We start from the raw sequence: 20,825 nt of genomic DNA, 5'->3' as shown, positions 1-20,825 counted from the left end.
TTGGAATCGAACCAGTGATCTTATGTAGTAACGCCAAGTTTTCTAACTACTTCATATTATTGGTTAAAAATTGATTGCATAACGTTGTAAATATTAGTTTAATGTTACAGAAACATGAGATCACATGCTCAAATAACTTCTCATTAAGTGCAACCCTTGGTGATTTGATCAAAATAAGAGCTTGGAACATTAGTGGGTTACCAACTGACAGTTTTTCGATTGATAATGGTGTCATCGTGGATAACTCTAGAAGATGGTAATTATTGAACTAATTTAAAGTTATAAAATCTTGCTTTATTTATTTCAAATTGATGCTTGTAGTGGTTGGAACATTTGACTTTACTGCAAAAGGGTCTGGGTTTGAACCCCACTGTCTATATTCTGTAGTGCTTTAATGTTAGGCACTATAAACATTAGGACTCCTGTTGATCTAAAATCAATCAGCAGCTTAGTTATCGGGCAATTATAAATAATAATATCCCAAACTGGCAAAGTTAATTTAAGACTGGGTTAGGGTAACAGTTGTTACTCTATGTTTAAGCTCTGAAGTCGACCTTTCTTCATCAAGGATAAAGAAAACTAAAAAATTAAAATTAAAAATAAAAAAATAAAAATAAAAATTGCATTTTCTATTAAGGCCTTTAATGATTGACCCTCAAGGACAAGCAAACAAATGGGTCAAAAACTCAGAGAAGGAAAACAAGTTGAGTGTGATCAAGTTAACTGACTCAGATTACATGAGAGTTATGGAAAACTCGATTCAGTTCGGCACTCCAGTGTTGTTGGAAAACGTGGCAGAAGAACTGGACCCATCTCTGGAACCACTGCTGCTCAAACAGACTTTTAAACAGGGTGAGTAACTCAAATGTGAACATGAATTATTTTTGTTAATATTTATTTATTGATTTAATTTATATTCAGTGCCTTAGTTAATTGTACAACCTAAACATAGGGAAATTACCCAACATATAAGTGTAGTGGTTTAAACACTTGGCTTAACAACATGAGGGCATGGGTTTGATCCCCACTGCTTTTATGCCTTTTGAGTAAGGTGGTATAAGTGGTATAAACTTCTGCTGAGCCAACACTAATCAGCAGTTTACTTAAGGCAATTATAATCTAAAATATTCAAACTGCCAAGGTTAACTCAAGACAAATGTTACTCTATGTTAAGGCTGTTAAGCCATACTTTCCCATCAAGGATAAATAAATACAAAATAAACTTTCTTGTTGATAACATATTTAGCGGCAGCGTGGTGTAGTGGTAAGAACACTCGCTACATCACACATAAGGTTGTGGGTTCAATCCCCATTGATCTTATGCTGAAGCGCCCTTGAGTAAGGCGCTATAAACGGTATAAACTCCTGCTGAGCCAGCACTTAATCAGCAGCATAATTATCGGGCAATTATAATCTATAATATCCCAAACTGCCACAAGCAACTCGAGACCAGGTCGGAGTAACTGTTGTTACTCTATGTTTAAGTCTCGCATTCAACTTTAAAGATATATACAAAAAAAAATAATAACTTTCATTTTTTTTTATCTAGCTGGTATGTTATGTATTCGCTTGGGTGAGAATGTGATAGAATACAGCACAGAGTTCAGGTTCTACATCACCACCAAACTACGCAACCCTCACTACTTACCCGAACTTGCAACCAAGGTCTCTCTTCTCAACTTCATGATCACTCCGGAGGGTCTGGAGGATCAGTTGCTAGGCATTGTGGTTGCCAAGGAAAGGTGAATACATCTTGTTTATTTATTATTAAAAGTGCTAATGTTTTCTTTTCAGTGCTTATTGTTTGACTAACATTTAAAAAATGCTTAAACATAAATTTGATTTGTGTTTATGTTGTTTTAATTTTAGTAAAGTTAAAATCGGTGGTATTGTGGAAAATAGTGTGCTGTTGTGACAAGTAAAGCTGTCCTTAAATGTTTTGGCTAAAAGGCTAATAATGTGATATCGGTTTAGCTTATCAGCCCAAAGCCTATTTGGCTTCTACTGCCATGACTTGTTTACTACAACAACAGTCAAACTAATATTATAAATAGTAATCTGTATATAATGTCTAATCGACCATGTCTAATTAAGATGCCTTTAAATAAAAAAATGCTGTTTGTGGTGCATGGATATATTTACTCTGTACTCTAATGTAGTAAAGTCAACCTTCAAATTCTTTAAATATTAACTTACAGACCTGAGTTAGAGGAAGAGCGAAATCTTTTGATCCTTCAGAGTGCTTCCAACAAGAAACAACTGAAAGAAATTGAGGATAAAATCTTGTACACTTTATCCTCATCTGAGGGAAATATTCTGGAAGATGAGAGTGCCATCTTGGTTCTTGATTCATCAAAAGTCTTGTCAGATGACATCCAGAAGAAACAAAAGGTTTGTTTAAAAAAATTTTTTTAATTTCGTTTTTAATTTGCTTTTAAAATGATATAAACCTAACTTTAAAATTTTAGGTTTTTTGAGATGTTAACTAGATTAATTTTAGATATTAAATATATATTTAACTATTTTTTTTAGGTTTATATATTTTAGATTTAAGATGTCATCTTAATAGCCTAAACTTAGAGTAAAAACAGTTACTCTGACCCAGTCTATTAATTATTATTAGTAGTAAACTGCTGATGAGTTTAGGCTTAGCAGGAGTTTGTACTGTTTATAACGCTTACTTAAGAGTGCTACAGCATGAGGGCAGTGAGGACATTCATTAACTCACAAGTCAAATAACTTTGTTCTAATAATTTATCTCTATTTTTCTTTTTTAGATTGCTGATACAACTGAACAAAAGATAGCTGAATCAAGAGAAGGATATCGACCAATCGCCAAACATTCCTCCATCTTGTTCTTCAGCATCACAGATCTCCCTAATATTGATCCAATGTACCAATATTCTCTCTCCTGGTTTGTTAACCTATATCTCAACTCCATCATGGACAGGTTTGTTTATAACTAAATTTATATATTTAACTTTCATGTTTTGAGTTTAAGTTTTTAGTAATGATAGAATAATTGAATGCAAAGTTAACTATATCTAAGGTACTGTTAAACTACACTTTAAAATCTACTGTTATGTTACAACTTCTATTTAACAATGTTAAAGTTATTTTTAGGTAACTTTTGATATAATTATTTATATTTTGGTTAACAACATTAAAATTGGTCCAAAAAAAACTTCATAATACCATTTTGCCTTTATAATTCTTTTATTTAAATCTTTAAAATTTTAACTTTTTCAGCAACAAGTCAAAAATATTAGAGAAGAGGTTGAGATATTTGACCGACCACTTCACCTACAACTTATATTGTAACGTTTGTCGATCGTTGTTTGAGAAAGATAAATTGTTGTTCTCGTTGATCCTTTGCACCAACTTGACCATGTGAGTTGTGATTTAGTAAATTTTGACAAGCTTTAATGTTAAGTAGGTAGGATTATAATTATGTAGATTTATTTTATAATAAAACTTTAGTTCTAAGTTTAATTTTCATGCATTTATTGTATGAACTAGTTAATGGTCTGCCCTACGGTTGGTATTTTAGTTGTTGTAATTTGATCGTTTGTCTGCAATAATTTACCCGTACACTACAAATTGCCAGTTTTTATTCATTTTAAAGACCTATAATATGAACATATGGCCTATATATGTATACATATATTTACCATCCAACAAGGTCTATTCTTTATAAATTATTTAAATTTAGAGCCAAAAAATTAATTATTTAATAAGAAAACATCAAAATAAAAAGTTTTTATTTTAATCGTTTTTAAATGTTTTATATTTTATTTATTCCAGGGCTAAAGGAGAGATGAACCACGATGAGTTCCTCTTCTTCCTCACTGGAGGAGTGGGATTGGAGAACAAGAGAGCAAACCCGGATCCTAGTTGGTTAAGTGATAAATCCTGGGATGAGATCTGCAGGATGAAGGATCTTCCGGCATTCAAAGGATTTCTGTGAGTTTTAACTTTTTATGTATTTTGTTTAATAGATCAGCATTTAGTTGTTGTAATATGGTCACAACTCTTAATTAATATTTGCCAGCAATAATTTAAATGAGCATCACAAACAGCAGTTTAATTTATTTTGTGGGCCTATTAATTGTATATTTATGTGTCTAACAGGGACCACTTCCAAGACAAGATCCAGGATTGGAGGAAAGTTTATGATTTGAAGGAACCACAAAATGCTCATCTACCTGCTCCGTGGGACAGAAAACTCAACGAATTTCAGAGGATTATTTCAATTAGATGCCTAAGACCTGATAAGGTAAATAAACCTGACAGTTAGATGTAGTGTTTGGAACACTTGTTACACTACGTAAGGTCTTGGGTTCAATTCCCACAGCTTTCATTCTGTAGCATCCTTAAGTAAGGCGCTATAACTGGTAGCATCTTTAAGTAAGGCGCTATAAGTCCTGCTTAGCCAAAAACCAATCAGCAGTTTAATTAAAGGGCAATTACAATTAATATTATTCCAAACTGTCAAAGCCAGCTTGAGACTGGGTCAGGGTAACAAATGTTACTCTATGTTGAGGTCTTGAAGTCAACCTTTCCACATCAAGGATAAATAAATTGAAAATACCTTATGCTTATTAGTAAAATTTACTGTAAAAACATCTAAACACACTAGAAATAAATTAATTTTCGCTATCTTTTTTAGGTTATTCCAATGATCCGGCAATTTGTTCTTGAGAAGTTGGGACGAAAGTTTGTTGAACCCCCTCCATTTGATTTGACCAAATCCTACCTAGACTCCAACAAGATGATTCCACTCATCTTTGTTCTATCACCAGGGGCAGATCCCATGGCAGGTAAGGGGGGGGGGGGGGGGGGGTTTATTATGTATTACAGTTGCAATACTTGTATATATTAACAAGAGTTTACTGATTAGTTAGTAAACTTTTTATTAGGTTAAATTAAGCTTGTGAAAATATAATGTTTGCTACAATCTGATATTGCAAATCCTAACCTAAGTTAAATTTAATCAAAATAAATATTTTTTTTAAACTTATTTTAACAAATTCTTGTAATTTTAATTTAATTTTCAGCTCTGCTTAAATTTGCTGCTGACAAGGGATTTGAGGGTGACAAATTCAATGCCATCTCATTAGGTCAGGGCCAGGGTCCCATCGCGGCACGAATGATTGAAAATGCCATGAAAGATGGCACGTGGGTGGCACTACAGAACTGCCACCTGGCCGTGTCATGGATGCCAGCTATGGAGAAGTTATGTGAGGAGTTTAACGCTGATGACATGCACCAGGATTTTAGACTTTGGCTCACAAGTTATCCTTCAGATAAGGTAAGTTTAATAATTGGAAATCATTTAAATTTTAATCCAAGGATTGTTTTTATTTATATTGCTTTGTTTTTGGTAAAGACAGCTTAACAGTTTAAATATACTGAGTTTAATGACCAGGCCATAATGTAAAATCTGTGTGGAAACATTAATATTTATGGCATGTTTTAAATTATTAAATTAATTTTGTCATTTTTAACGTTGCAATAACAAAATTGTTATTGTGAATTTTTTATTATTAATGCAGAAAAAACCTCAATAACAAAAATAATTTTAATTTTTTCTGTCCTGGTATTCGGTTATTATTTTCTCATACTTATTTTGATATTTTTAGTTTAAGTTTTTGTAAATTTGAATTGTGAACCAAACTTTAACTTATAAACTAATCACTTATGTCTAGATGTGATTCTAAGTTTAAAATTTATGTTTTAAAATAAACACAGAAATAAACAAATTTTAATAATTCATTACTAGTTCCCTGTGACAGTCCTTCAGAATGGGGTAAAAATGACAAACGAGCCCCCTACTGGACTAAGGATGAACATTCTCCAATCTTACCTGAGTGACCCAATCTCTGACTCTGAGTTCTTTTCTGGATGTGGAGAAAAATCTCCGGTAAGAAGTTTGTTTGGGAAGATATTTTAAATCTTTATTTTTCTGTATTTGTTTATCCTTGATGTGAAAAGGTCGAATGCTTAACCTAACCATAGAGTAACATTTGTTACCCCAACCCAGTCTCAAGTTGACTTTAGCAGTTTGAAATATTATTAATTATAATTGCTCGGTAATTAAGTTATTGATTGCTTTTTGGTTCTGCAAAAGTTTAAACCTTTTTGCTACATAAAAAAAGCAGTTGGGCGTTTTATTAATGGGCTTTGTTCTAAGATAGAGTTGTATTTAAATATTTAAAAAAATATAAATGTTGGATTATTAAAATATCTTTTTTTAAATAATTTTTAATGAAGAACAATAACTTTAAAATACACACATTTTTATAAACTTTTTTATACTTTTTCATGTGTTTAATAATTATTAAACCTAATTTTGTTTTGCAGGTGTTTGAGAAGTTATTGTTTGGTTTGTGTTTCTTCCATGCTTTGGTCCAAGAAAGAAGAAAGTTTGGACCGCTTGGGTGGAATATTCCGTACGGGTTCAACGAATCTGATTTAAGAATCAGTGTCAGACAACTTCAAGTAAGTTTGATATGTATTATATTGGGGAATAATTTATTTATTTTTAAAACAACTTTTTAATCTTTACAAAGGTTAAAAATTTCGGTTTTTAGGATTTTTTGTAAGTGGTTTGAGTCCCACAAGTAAAATGCTATAAACAGAATTAACTCTTACTAAGCCAAAACTAATTAGCAGATTTGTAATCACCCGATAATATTCCAAACTACTAAAGTTAACTCGAGACTGGGTCGAGTAACAGATGTTACTCTATGTTTAGTTTAAGAAGTCAACCTTCCCACATCAAGGATAATGAAAAACAAAAAACTTGATAACATGTTAAAATGTGTTCCCTATTTCACTAAACAAATTAAACTTGGGATTTTTTTAAACTTTATTTTTAAAATTTTAATTTTCCTCTCCAGATTTTTATTAATGAATATGAAGAAATTCCGTTCTCTGCTGTCACCTACCTGACCGGTGAATGTAACTATGGGGGTCGTGTCACAGATGACTGGGATCGACGGTTGCTAAGGAGCGTACTCCGTGATTTCTACTGCCCCCCGCTGGTGTCAGAACACAAGTACAAGTTGTCCCCTAGTGGGCACTATTGCGTACCTCCTATAATGGAGTATGAAAAGTATATTGAATTTATTAAAGTAAGTTTTAGTTTAAGGTTTTAGTTATATTAGATTGTAGCCCTAGGTTTAAAACTGTTAAGATATAGAGCTTTATTAAATGGTTTAACATTGGTTTAGGTAACTGCAAAAACATTTTTTTTTAAGTTGAAAAACTATTAATTTGGTCAATTAATTTTATAAAAATACTGATGTTTATTATGGACATTTCTCTTATGCTGAAGCTTCCTTAGGTAAGGTGCTGTAAACGGTATGAACTCTTGCTGAGCCAATACTTTATCAGCAGCTTAATTATAAGGCAATTATGGTGTGAAATATTATAAAGTCTAAGCAGTAAAGTCATCTTTTTAACCTTTAATTATCATGCCATAACATACTTAAAATCTTTATGTAAACATTAATACTTTTGGCATGTTTTAAATCATTAAATTGATTTTGTCATTTTTTCCCATCGCATTGTTGTAATATTAATTGTATATCGTATTTATTATTTACTTTTATCAATGCGCGAAAAAACAAAATAAAAAAAAAAAAAAATTATTCTAAATAATATCTAAAATTACTCTTTGCAGGCCTTCCCAGTGAACCAACAACCTGAGATATTTGGAATGCACGACAATGTTGATATCTCAAAGGAATTGCAGGAAACCAGAGTTCTTTTTGACTCAGTCCTGCTTGCACAAGGCTCACAAGTAAGTGTTGCCTTATGGCACAGTCAGTAGGCTCTAAATTTCTCATAAAAGGCATTGATATATGTGTAGTGGTCTGAACACTTGGGTTTACTACATGTAGTCCTGGGTTTAATTCCCAATGCTTTTATGCTGTAGCGCCCTTGAGTAAGGCACTATTAGCAGCATGAACTCCTGCTGAACCAACATTTGATCAGCAGGTTAATTATTTGGGAATTATAATCCTTACAATATCCTAATCTGCAAACTCAAGACTGTGTAATGATTACTGATGTTACTATGTTTGAATTATGAGGTGGTCCTTCTCACATCGAGAATAAAGATATGTAAACAATATAAGTGTATATGTAATGTAGCTTCAAGGACTTATATAAATGTGCAATTTAAGACTTTTTTAGGACACGCCAACAATTTAAAACCTTTTTAGGACAATTAATTCTCAATTTTCTTTTCTTTCAGGGTGGAGGAGGAGGAGGAAAAACGGATGATACTCTGAACGAAATCGCCGTGGACATCCTCAACAAATTGCCCCCTGATTTTGACTTGGAGGCCTCACTTGAGAGGTATCCAGTTACATACGGGGAATCCATGAACACTGTATTAGTTCAAGAAATGGAGAGGTTTAATAAGTAAGTACATTCATAGTTTAACTTTTGTAACACCAACTTTGTCTTTTCGGAATTGTTGACCGGTTATATTGTCTATTCAGTGACATACTTTTTGTTCTTATTTATTTATTGTTGATGTAGCAAGGTCGACTTTACAGCCTAAACATAGAGTAACATCGGTTACCTCTACCCAGGCTTAAGTTGGCTTTCGCGGATTAAGATTTTATTAAATATGAATGCACGATAGTTAAGCTGCTAATTAAGTGTTGACTCAGCAGGAGTTCATATTTTTTTATAGCGCCTTACTGCTGTTTACTTTATCAAAAGACACGTTAAATTGTATAAACAATTAAAAGTAAATACATGAACATAAAAGTGCATGCGTTGTTAAACCAACTGTTTATTTCATTCCAGCTTGCTCCGCGTAATTCGAACAACTTTAGTGAATTTACGGAAAGCGATCAAAGGTCTGGTGGTAATGAACGCCGAGTTAGAAGACCTTGCATCGAGTCTTCTGATAGGGAAAGTACCGGCTATGTGGATGAAGAAGTCTTACCCGAACTTAAAACCTCTTGGAAGTTACATCACCAATTTCCTTGGGAGACTTAAGTTTCTACAGGTAAGGGTTTGTTTTTTCTTTTTTTTTAAACCTCTTGTTGAAGATATTGCGCTCTATGAACTATTTATCGATGAGCTATTTATCGTCCCTTTTAACAAACAATGTAGTTAACAACATAGTCTGGTAGTGTGGTACACCCACTATTTTGGCTTCGGGACCTTTTGGAATAAAACCCATCACTTTTTGTACATAAATGTTAGCCTTGATGTAGGACTTCACGGTCTAAACATAAAGTAAAAATTGTTACCCCAACCCAGTGTCGAGTTGCCTGTGGCAGTTTACGATATTATAGATTTTAATTGCCCGATAATTAAGCTGCTGATTAAGTACTGGCTTAGCATATGTTCATACCGTGTATAGCGCCTTACTTAAGGGCGCTACAACATGAGATCAGTGGGGATTGAACCCACGAACTTAGGTGTGGTGTATCAAGTGTTCTTACCACTGCACTACCTCTATCTTAAGGTGATATGAAAATAACGACACATTTGTTTTATTATAGGATTGGTACGACCAGGGCAAACCTGATGTATTCTGGATATCAGGTTTCTTCTTCACACAAGCTTTCCTGACTGGTGCTCGACAGAACTACGCTCGTAAATACACAATTCCAATCGACAAGTTGGACTTCGAATTTCAGGTTTTACCGTTTGATGAAACTAGCGACGGTGCGCCATCTGACGGCGTGTATGTTCATGGATTGTTTCTCGATGGGGCGAGATGGGATCGGAAGAAGTGAGTTAAAAAAAAACTTTTTAAAAAAATTAAAAAAAGTTTTAAAAATTCAAGTTATAACTATTTGATTTCTGTGGTTGGGACGTGTTTTAAGCTATCTGTGAATGCCGGGCTTATGGGTGAATAGTATAATATTGGTAGGGATCAAACCCAAAACCCTTTAGCCTGTATAGTTCAAGGCCATGACCAGTTCCCAACGTTACCAGACTTACTAATTATTAAAATCTATTTCCAGGGGTTTATTGGCTGAACAGTCGCCCAAAGTTTTGTTCGATGCAGTTCCAATCATCTGGCTTAAGCCAAATAGGATGGACTGCATAGACCATGGTAAGTTTAACTTTTACTTACTTAAAATATGTTCACACATTGTAGTTGATAAATTTCAACAGTAAAAGGTGGTTTAATAGAAAACCCTGCCGTAGGAACAATAGCTGTGTAGTATAACCATATACGAATTTATTTAGTTGATTCTTTTATAAAAAAATTTTAGCTTCTATTGCACAAACTTTGCTGTAAATTATTACTTTTCTTTTGTTGTAGATATTCGTGTAACAAGTTATGTTTTAAATTAAAATTAGCAACGTTAAGTGGTTGGGTTGTTCCATTAAAATCTTTTTTGGTACATATGTCATCATAGGGAAATTTGCTGCAACAAATTAATATATGCAACATTTAATGCTAACCAGTCTATGTTAATCTATAATGTTCCAAACTGCCAAACAAGACTTGAGACCAGGTTAAAGTATCTGATGTTACTGTTTTTGGACCTTGAAATCAACCCTTTCCACATCGAAAATTAAATATATAAAAAAAATTAAACAATTGGAAGCTTGATGATTATAATATTATTCCAGACCGAGATTACAACTGTCCAGTTTACAAGACAAGCGAACGTAAAGGGACCTTGTCCACAACTGGTCATTCCACCAACTATGTACTGGCCATCAGGTTGCCCTCCGATCGTCCCGAATCTCATTGGATTAAGCGAGGAACGGCCCTCCTCTGCGCTTTGGATGATTAAACGCATAAACTTTTTTTTAGGGGGGGTTATTTTTTTGTTTTGGAGGGGGTCTAAAATTTTTTTGCCATTTTTGGCATCCAGCGTTCTTGTTTTAGCAAAAGGGATTTCATTAATTTTATTTATTAGTTTTAACCTAATTTTGTCATTAATTCATTCCATTAATTAATATCCATCTTTTTAAAGGCATTTGTAAATATTTTTTCACCAATTTTTTTAAAATTTTTTACCGAATTTTCTTTTTTTTTCGCCGTAGTAGTTTTTCAAAGTAGCCAATTTTTTTACTGTAGTTAATTTATCGCCGTAGTTTTCATTCTAGATGTTCCCTGGGTTTTAATAAGTTTGCTGTGACCTGTTTTTCGCGAATATAAAACGCGTGGTTTGCTGTGCTTTTGATTATCTTGCACCCTTGGAAGCAGGATCTGAGTGATTAAGTTCTCCGGCTGCAAGAAACTAACATTTTTTGCGCTGTCCACTAACTTTGTGTTCAAATATATTCTTTTTTTTGAGTTTTTGTAAGTTTTATTTTTTATGACATTAAATGTAGAATATATTTAAAAATTGAATTTTTGTTGGCGATTTAATTAGTATTTACTTTTAAAACGGTTAAACGTTTTTAGCAATTTAGTTAAAAAATACATTCACTTAATTAATTAAACGTCGTATAAGTGACGTCACTAATTAGGTGCCTAAAGAAATACCGCGCGCGTTTTTTTGTTGAAAAATTTGGTTGGAATTTTTTGCTGTTTACAAAAAACTCAGACTTCAGTTGGTTCTAGTTGTTTTAACAGCTTAAATAAAAAGTTTTAGGTTTAAAATTAAATCTTCTTGAACAGTTAAAGTCTTCGCTAAGGTAATAAAACAATTTTTTAAGTACGGTAAGTTATATATATAATTTAAAACTAATTTTCTACAAAGTTTTAATAAAAAAATTGATTAACTTAAGCTTAGGGCGGGTATATATTTAAGTTTATATTTGCCTATAAGGCAAGCCAATTTTCATTACGCTATATTATAATAATAATTTCACGTTACAAAAATTAAATCATTATTGCTATGGGCGAGCGTAATATCGTGATATTTTTAACCACAACCAGTTTAATTTGTAGCAATTTAAACTTATTATAGTCTAACAAGTTCACGATATAATAATTTATTTAATAAATTGTCACAGTTAATTAGAGTGCTTCGGTTTATATAAACGCTAGTTAGACTTTTAACGCATATAAGTTTAGGATATTCTGGGTATAGTTTTATTGAACTTTGCAATGATTAAACTTGTTTTACTTATGCTGTTATTTGTCTGTTATACTAAAGGACGAAATGGTTAGTAATATTAAACTATATTGAATTATAATATAAAGCATCTATTAGTTAATTTTTATAGAAAATGTTTTTTTTGTAGAAGTACGAAAAGCCTTAGAGGATGTTAAACGATTCGGGGACAGAATTACTTTCCATATTCCTTCTTTTCACCAATACGAATACGACGACTTTATTGACCCTAATACCAAGATCGTAGATGGATTGTTTAACATGTACAACGAAGGAAATGAGGTAGTGAAAAAAAATATTTATATATTATAAAGCTTGGTGGACCATATGTCCAAAAACTAAATTATTTCGGACAAAAATTTAGCTGCGATTTGCGAACATATTACGACTTTGTTGTAGTATATAATTTAGTATTTTTATTGCATTAAACTTTTAGATTGCAATTTGGACAAATAACGACCGGCCTGATGTAATCACTTATGACGAAACAACTCGGTAATTCCAATAACTAATCTGTCATAAATGTTATACTACTGCAGGTTAGCAATTCTAATGTTTTGTTATTATTTTTAGAGATGGAACGAATATTTTCGGAGCCTCGGCTTCTTATCCGTTTATGTCTTTGTGGTGGTTTACAAATTCTTTCTCGCGAGATAAAACATTACAGGTAGACAGCTTAACACTAAAATAAAATAAAATATAAAGCTGGTTGCTCTATAGTGTCGTCTGCCGGTTTAAACGGGTAGTACTAAAATGAATGCGGAAAGGGCGAAATTAGCGAAAAAAATCCTCCTTTTTCGCATTCATAAACCGGGCGTAAGACGTTAATAGAGCTCCCAAAACTGTATTCAACTTTGTTTACTTTACTTTAAAGACAAGTTGTATTTAATAGTTTACAATATAATAGTATGACGTCATAAATCTAATTGTTGTTCTCCGCCACAGGTTCGGTCGTTTCCCAGTTCACCCAACAGCATTATGTTATCCCAGTTTAACTCAACAATAAATGTGAGAGGTTTTGATATGAAATATTTTGTCTACCAAGCTTATGGGGCCGATACGCCTTCAATATGCGAAGTTTATTTCGTTATCAGCAACTCAGATGTAAGTCATTACGTTAATTAAGTAAAATCTGTATATGTTATAACTTTAAAGTGGATTGGGTACACATTCTGTTTACTTTTTTTGCTTCTAAACAGGTATGGGGGTCAATATTGCCCGAAAATATTGATTTTAGAAGTTTGGGTAACAAGTTCTCATTCGATAACCGATTAAATTTAAGGGGCAACTTTATAAGAGTAATGGCAGGCTACACATTATATTCAAAGTAAGTTTTGTGTTTAAATATAATAGTCCATTCATTAAAAATTTAATTGTATGTTAAATATAATCATTTTTATTAAAAGATTTATTTTATTAAAAACAAATTAAAAACAGCTACATTTAATAAAAAATCGAAAAGTTCTAGAATTCACGTGGCGCAAAAAGCTCGTTATTATTTCGTGCGTTTTTCGGGTCTTTTTAAAAGCTGTTAATTCTTACAGTTTAACAGTTAATTGGCACAATTTTTTTATTAATTTTAGTTTTATATGTAAAAATAGCGACATACTATTATATAACAACGACTGTTTAATTTTAAAAGTGTTAAAAAACGAATTTTGACAAAAAATGTTCCTAAAAACGGTAATGAAATTTAACAATATTCTCCATTAAATTTTTTATTTTTAATTAAATTAATTTTACAGCTTTATAATATTTTTGATTTGTTTACTTTTAGACTAAATGGCAACCAAGTCTCAAGGACAGAAATTCAACTAGCTCTAATGGAAACTTTAAATATAATTGCAGTCAGCACTTCAGATCAAAGTAAGCTAACTTTAATAAATGTTACTGGCTAGCAGCCTAAATTTGAATCAATTGAAATAAACAAATTATGATTAGATAACAACTGTATACTAAGATTAAAGTTTGTACTTGTTAAAATTGTATATACTTTTAAACAATATTAATTTAATTTATTTGTATACTAGGGCCTCCTGTGCGTTTAGTCCCAGCTCCTACCAGAAGGCCATCAGGTAATTATAAATTTTATCAAGGCTAGTTAATAGATTTTAATTTATTTAAATAAGTGCTTAGGTTATATTATTTGGTAAGCCTTAATATACTTTATTAAATGACATAATATTTTGTAATTTTTTCCATGGGTAACAATTTAAACAGCAGCATGGTGTTATGATCAGAATACTACACTACATGAGTTCCTGGGTTTGAACCCTGCTGTAGCACCCATGAGTAAGGTGCTATAAACAGTATGAACTCTTGCTAAGCTAGCACTTAATCAGCAGTGTAGTTATCGGGCAATTATAATCTATAATATCTTTAGCTGCCACCGGCAACTTGAGACTGGGTCTGGGTAACAGTTGTTACTCTATTCTTAGGTCATGCATTGAACCTTCTTACATCAAGGATAAAGATATACACAAAAAAATCAATTTTTTACTGTAACTCAACTAGTAAACACAGCTTATCAGAATATATACACTTGACTTTTTCTACTTCTGTAATCTTACTTTTTAGGTAGCATGGTAGAAATGTTGATGGCCCAAGCTGATTCCTCAAGGAACGAAATTATTTCCGAAATCCCATCTTTTTATAATTATCTGTATGATACACAAAACAGTGAGATACGAGATGGAGGGGAAGATATGTTTGACTTCGGAAACAGGGTAAGTTGGTTTCAAGTTGATTTTGCAAATATAGTTTAAAATCGTGACTTTGTGGTTAGTACAGTTGGTTTCACTACAGAGGGTCCTGGGTTTGATCTCCAATGCTTATATGTTCTATCGCCCTTAAGTAAAAGGCTTTTAATAGTATGAACCCTTGCTGAGCCAATACTTAATTAGCATTAAAATTATTGGACAGTTATAACTAATTATATTCCAATCTGCCACAGGCAACTTAAGACTGGGTTTGGTGACAGTTAAATAAATAAAAAAACTCTGTTATAGTAAACTATTTGATAGGCTTTTAGCAATTAAGTTGTTAATTTCAAGCTTTTACCCTACTAACGGTGTTTGTTAAACTTTACCTTTCTTCTTCTAGATTCGATTTAAACAAAATATTTCGCTATATCAACAAGCAGTTTATGATCAAGTTTATTAGTAAGAATCTTTTTGATTTGTTCCTAACAATTTTATTTAATGCATTTATTCAAAAAACCCTAATTAAGGTGAATAAGGTAAAAATTAATTATTATGTGTATTATACTTGATTTTTGAAATTAAGTTTTTAATTTTAGTTTTGATGAATATCAATTTTATGCAAGAGCTACTCACCCTTTTTTAGCCTTTCTTTGGATAGAAAATAAAAGTGCACAACCTGTATCTTACAATATATTGGTAAGTTGAATATAAAACTTTTGTTATACTTGTTGTTATAAGTAAATGGTTCAGAAATTAAAAAATAAGAAAATATTATTATTCGTGCAATTATGTATATGTTCAGTATTTTTCCTTAAAGTCTATTTTTTAAACAGGTATCTTTTTTTATTCAAGGTGAGTGGAAATTATGGTGCAGACCAGAGTGGTGAAATAGCTTTATTTAGTGGAAGAAATATAAGAAGTGGAGGATTTAGAATCGACTACGAGGTGTTTCAAGTTCACAATGCTGAAGAGGATGCAACTGTTTGTGAGGTTTACTTCACCGTCAGTTCAAGAGTAAGTGTTTTGTTTGATATATTAGTTACAATGTTTTACAAGAAATGTGAAGTTTTCTATATGTTTCTAGTGTCTTTTTTTTAGATATTTATTGATTTTAAAATTTGTAATATAGTTTTTTTTGTATATATCTTTATCCTCGATGTGGGAAAGTAAACATAGAGTAACATCAGTTACTCCGACCCAGTCCCGAGTTGCCCGTGGCAGTTTGGGATATTATAGAGAATATAATTGCCTGATAATTAAGCTGCTGATTAAGTGCTGGCTCAGCAGGAGTTTATATCGCTTATAACTCCTTACTTTATGGTGCTACAGCATGAGATCTCTGGGGATCGAACCCAGGGCCTCATGTAGTGTAGAAAGTGTTCTGACCACTACACCAGGCTGCCGGTTTAAGAGTAAAGATTAATTAACTTTAGTTAGCAAGTATGGAAAGTTATTGGCAATATTGCTCGATATTGCATCATAATATTAAGTTAAAAGTTTATATTTTCACTGCATTTCAATACTTTTATTTAGATTTGGAATTCAACCTCTGGTGTTTTAAATATTCTTGAATTTAGCACAGAAACTGATGAAATAGTTAACTCTGTACAACTTAGTGGGTCTCCACAGAATGTATTAATGGGCTACATGTTGTTATCTAAGTATGTGAAAATTAACTCTCCTATATAATTTTAACAAGAAAAATTTTAAAGAAGTAGTTAAATTATGACTTTGTGTTTTCAAAAATAACCGCTTAAATAAAGCGTAATGAATATTTAAACAAATAAAAAACAAAAATTTTATAAATGATGTAAAGCTTTATACTACCTTTTTATTCCTGGTTATTTTAAGTTAATTTAATTAACTTCTGATGTTATAATAGTGCTTATTATTTAAAATTAATTTTAATTTCTCGTTATTTTGTTAGAACTGAAGGCCAATTAATCACCAAGAATGAAATTGAATTAGCTTTAATAGCTATGACGACAGCTTTTGGTAAGCGATTATTTAAATTTGGTGTTTTAATGATTTCTAATTTAGTTTAATTTGGGTTGATTTCCATTTTGTAATCTAATGATTAGCCTGTTAGTTTATACCAAATTAAATGTTCAGTTTTATTTATAAATTAGCATAAATATTATGTCATTATTTTATTTCTAAATCAATACAGTATATATTTTACAAGAAAATACTTCTTTTTTGTATTTAAATTTGTGTATATATTATTAATACATAAATATTCAACAATTATATTCTTATTTTAAATTTTTAATATACTGGTATTAATAAAAATTACCAAATAAATGGTTAATTATAGATGATGAACCAGCAACCAGTCTGGTAACACCATTAGTAACCATTACTGAACCATCTGCACAACAAAGCACCACTACAACATCTATGGTTAATATTTTTTATCTTAATTTAAAAATAAAAATAAATTAAAGTTGTAATTTTTTGTTTACATTTTCAGACTCCCCCTACATCTGGAATTGAATTGAACGATAATGGTGGTATATGGAGAATTTGTAACCTACCATCTACTGGTTGTTCTACTGTACAATGGCAACCATTAATTAATAACCAATTTAATGGTATTCAAATTACCGTTACTGGTCCCGCTGAAGGTTATATTGCAACTGCTTTGTCATTGAACAGAAGAATGGTAAAATTTATTGGTTTTTATTTTAATATAAAAATAATTAAATATTACCATTAAGGAATAGATTGGTTTTAGTTTGGAATTTTATGGTTTGTTTCAGCAATGTAAAACTATTTTTAGTCAAATCGATATGTGTATTTTTGTAGCTATATATTTTAAAACACAAACTTTCATTAAATATTTGGCATGATTTATAATTCCTGTAATCAAACACTAATTTTTTACAGCACAGATTATTATAATGCACATATTTTTGGCGTAACTTTTTTTTGTATATCTCTTTATTGTCCTTGGAAAAGGTTGGTTGAATGCGTGACCTTAACATAGAGTAACATCAGTTACTCCGACCCAGTCTCGAGTTGCCTGTGCCAGTTTGGGATATTATAGATTATAATTGCCCACTTATTATGCAGCTGATTAATTGCTGGCCCAGCAGGAGTTTATATCGTTTATAGTGCCTTACTCAAGAGCACTACATCATCAGTGGAGATCGAACCTAGGACCTCATGTAGTGTGGGAAGTGTTCCAACCACTACACCATGCTGTTAGTTAAAACTTGTATGTAAACTTATTTAACAAAATATTTTAATACAGACGAATTCTGAAGCTTATTATTGCCAGAATAGTGGAATATACCGAGCAACGTTAAGACGATATTCGCCCCCTAATGATGAGCAATTGGTAGGTGTCTAAGGTCTTAGGTTCGAATCTCTATAATGCCATTTTTAAATATTTTAAATCAAAAACGTCTTAATTTTGTATTTTTTACCACGACCATTTTAAATGGATTTTTAATATCAAATTATTTTGTTGTTTAAGATACCAACAGAGCATGTTATAAGTATGGAGGTTGTCGACAATATAAGAACTTGTACATTTTATCGACCTATGTCTGTTACTAATCTTTTTAGAGGTAATAAATTGAATGAAAAAACTATTAAGTAACTGTTTCCGCTGTTAACAAATCAACACACACAGTGTTTTTTAAATTTTATCACCGGCAGCATGGTGTAGTGGTCAGAACACTTGGCTTCACTACATAAGGTCTTGGGTTCGATCCTTACTGCTCTTATGCTGTACCGCCCTTGAGTAAGGTACTATAACTGGTATAAACTCCTGCTGAGCCCAATACCAACCAGTGACTTAATTATCGGGCAATTATAATCTATAATATTCCAAAATGCCACAGGCAACTCGAGACTGGGTGTGGGTAACTGACGAAAAAATACAAAAAACATAAAATTGTTAATAAGAGTCAAAAACTAAAATTTCTCATATTTTTAGTTGGACAAAACGTAACTTTTGATGTCTCTACGATGCAGTTTAATTTGTTATATGCACAAGGACCAGTAACACCCAGAAACCTTATTCTATATCATGGTGTTAATAAAAGAATATCGGACCAACTTCTTGACTTATTTGTTGAACCACTTTCTATGATACCATGTAAGTTTAAACTTTTATTAACTGGTTTATATTATTGGGTTTTATTTTTGTTATCAAACTTTTTTTGAGTTACAGATAAAACATTTTAACAACACTTTTCTATTTATCATTTATGGATTTGTTAACTTTTTTTATTGTGTTTTAAGTACGAACCACCCAGCAACCATCTTTAGCACCAGCAATCCAAACCCAACAACCTTCAACTTCTACAGAAACACCAGTTTCACCAGTAAGTACCATGGAAACACCAGTAAGTACCATGGAAACACCAGTAAGTACCATAAAAACGCCAGTAAGTACCATGGAAACGCCAGTAAGTACTGTGGAAATGCCAGTTAGTACCATGAAAACACCAATAAGCACTATGGAAACACCATCAAGTACCATGGAAACACCATCAAGACCATCACCATCCACACCAATGCGACAACCCAGCACAACCACTTTAACAACCAGCAGACCATTATCACCAACCACCAAACAACCATCCTCCAATATTGGTAACATATTTTACGTTTGTGTTTTGTTTTTTAATTACACAATAACTGTAAAATATTGGTTGTAAATAAACCATTGCCATACCATTAAATTAACCAGATATTTTTAGAATCACCTACACTGGATTTACTGGCAAAACAAATTGACCAAGTAAGAAATGAAATAGTTTCCTCCATCCCTGATTTTCATCTTTATGATTATGATGGAGGAAGGAGTCAAATAAACGATGGAGGATCGGATATGTATGATGGAGGGAATATGGTGAGTTTTGCTGTTTACTTAACTAATTTACATGTGGTTACTGTTATTTTTAGGGTTGTTATTTATGTGTATATATTTAACCTCGGTGTAGAAAGGTCGACTTTATGACCTAAACATAGAGTAACACCAGTTACCCCAACCCAGTCTTAAGTTGCCTTTAGCAGTTTGGGATATTATCGATTATATTGCCTGATAATTAAGCTGCTGATTAAGTGCTGGCTCAGCAGAAGTTTATACCGCCTTACTCGAGGGCGCTACTGCATGAGAGCAGTGGGAATTGAACCCACAACCTCATGTGGTGTAGCAAGTGTTCTGACCACTACAGCATGCTGCCGGAATCATACCTAATTATCTTTATTCTTAATTATCCTTTTTTAAGTTTAACTTTTATGCTAATTTTTTTTTTCATTCTGTGTTGAACTACTTCTAGTTTTTGTTATTAATATGTTGTCCTTGTAGGTAAGGTTTAACCAAGGATCTGGAAGATTGGTTTTAGCAACTTACGGACAAACTTATAGGTTTGTTTAATTTAATGAAGAAGCAATAAACTGTTAAAAAATGTTAATGCTTTAATAAATAGTAGAATGTACGGAAATATTGTAAATACCAAATTTAATTTTAATATGTTTTTTAGATTTCCTAAAGTTGACTTTACCACGATGGCCGATCATCCATTCTTAGGTCTAATGTGGATTAAAGACAAATCAGATTCTCCCGAAAACTACTTGATTAAAGTAAATTATAAATTTAAATTTAATAAAGATTATGTGTAGCTATGTTAATATTTTCTTAACTAGGTGTTTTTTATGTAATAAAGTTTAGTGCATGATATAAATTTTAACTATGTCCAATTTAAAGGCATACAAAAAAGTAAAACTTCTGTTTGTGGTGTGCGGTTAAATTGTTATGGCAAATATTAGTTACAAGTTTTTTTTTTGTATATATCTTTATCCTCGATGTGGGAAAGTTGAATGCACGACTTAAACATAATTTAACATCAGTTACTCCGACCCAGTCTCGAGTTCCCTGTAGCAGTTTGGGATATTAAAGATTATAATTGCCCGATAATTATGCTGCTGATAAAGCTCAAGGGCACTACAGTATGAGATCAGTAGGGATTGAACCACGACCTCATGTGTGGTGTAGCAAGTGTTCTTACCACTACACCACACTGCTGGTTGAGTTGTAACCATAACA

General features: G+C 32.0%; 1 protein-coding gene across 1 annotated transcript in view; it reads left to right on the top strand.

The window, feature by feature from the left end:
• Positions 1-11,309, top strand: part of LOC145745205 (dynein axonemal heavy chain 12-like) — a 43,364-nt gene extending 32,055 nt beyond the window's left edge. The window contains exons 55-73 of the mRNA XM_082563211.1: positions 111-256; positions 638-852; positions 1,550-1,742; positions 2,199-2,391; positions 2,778-2,950; positions 3,250-3,390; positions 3,805-3,963; positions 4,132-4,276; positions 4,670-4,820; positions 5,058-5,311; positions 5,783-5,923; positions 6,364-6,501; positions 6,903-7,136; positions 7,688-7,807; positions 8,264-8,433; positions 8,827-9,031; positions 9,534-9,766; positions 10,002-10,093; positions 10,621-11,309. Coding sequence (XP_082419337.1) covers positions 111-256; positions 638-852; positions 1,550-1,742; positions 2,199-2,391; positions 2,778-2,950; positions 3,250-3,390; positions 3,805-3,963; positions 4,132-4,276; positions 4,670-4,820; positions 5,058-5,311; positions 5,783-5,923; positions 6,364-6,501; positions 6,903-7,136; positions 7,688-7,807; positions 8,264-8,433; positions 8,827-9,031; positions 9,534-9,766; positions 10,002-10,093; positions 10,621-10,787 — 3,270 coding nt within the window. The 3' untranslated portion in view covers positions 10,788-11,309. The remainder of the gene's footprint in view (positions 1-110; positions 257-637; positions 853-1,549; positions 1,743-2,198; positions 2,392-2,777; positions 2,951-3,249; positions 3,391-3,804; positions 3,964-4,131; positions 4,277-4,669; positions 4,821-5,057; positions 5,312-5,782; positions 5,924-6,363; positions 6,502-6,902; positions 7,137-7,687; positions 7,808-8,263; positions 8,434-8,826; positions 9,032-9,533; positions 9,767-10,001; positions 10,094-10,620) is intronic.
• The last annotated feature ends 9,516 nt before the right edge of the window (positions 11,310-20,825 follow it).

The sequence above is a fragment of the Corella eumyota genome, chromosome 3, assembly GCF_963082875.1.
Source record: "Corella eumyota chromosome 3, kaCorEumy4.1, whole genome shotgun sequence".
In the NCBI taxonomy this organism is placed as follows: Eukaryota; Metazoa; Chordata; class Ascidiacea; order Phlebobranchia; family Corellidae; genus Corella; species Corella eumyota.
This window is presented reverse-complemented; position numbering and strand designations above follow the sequence as displayed.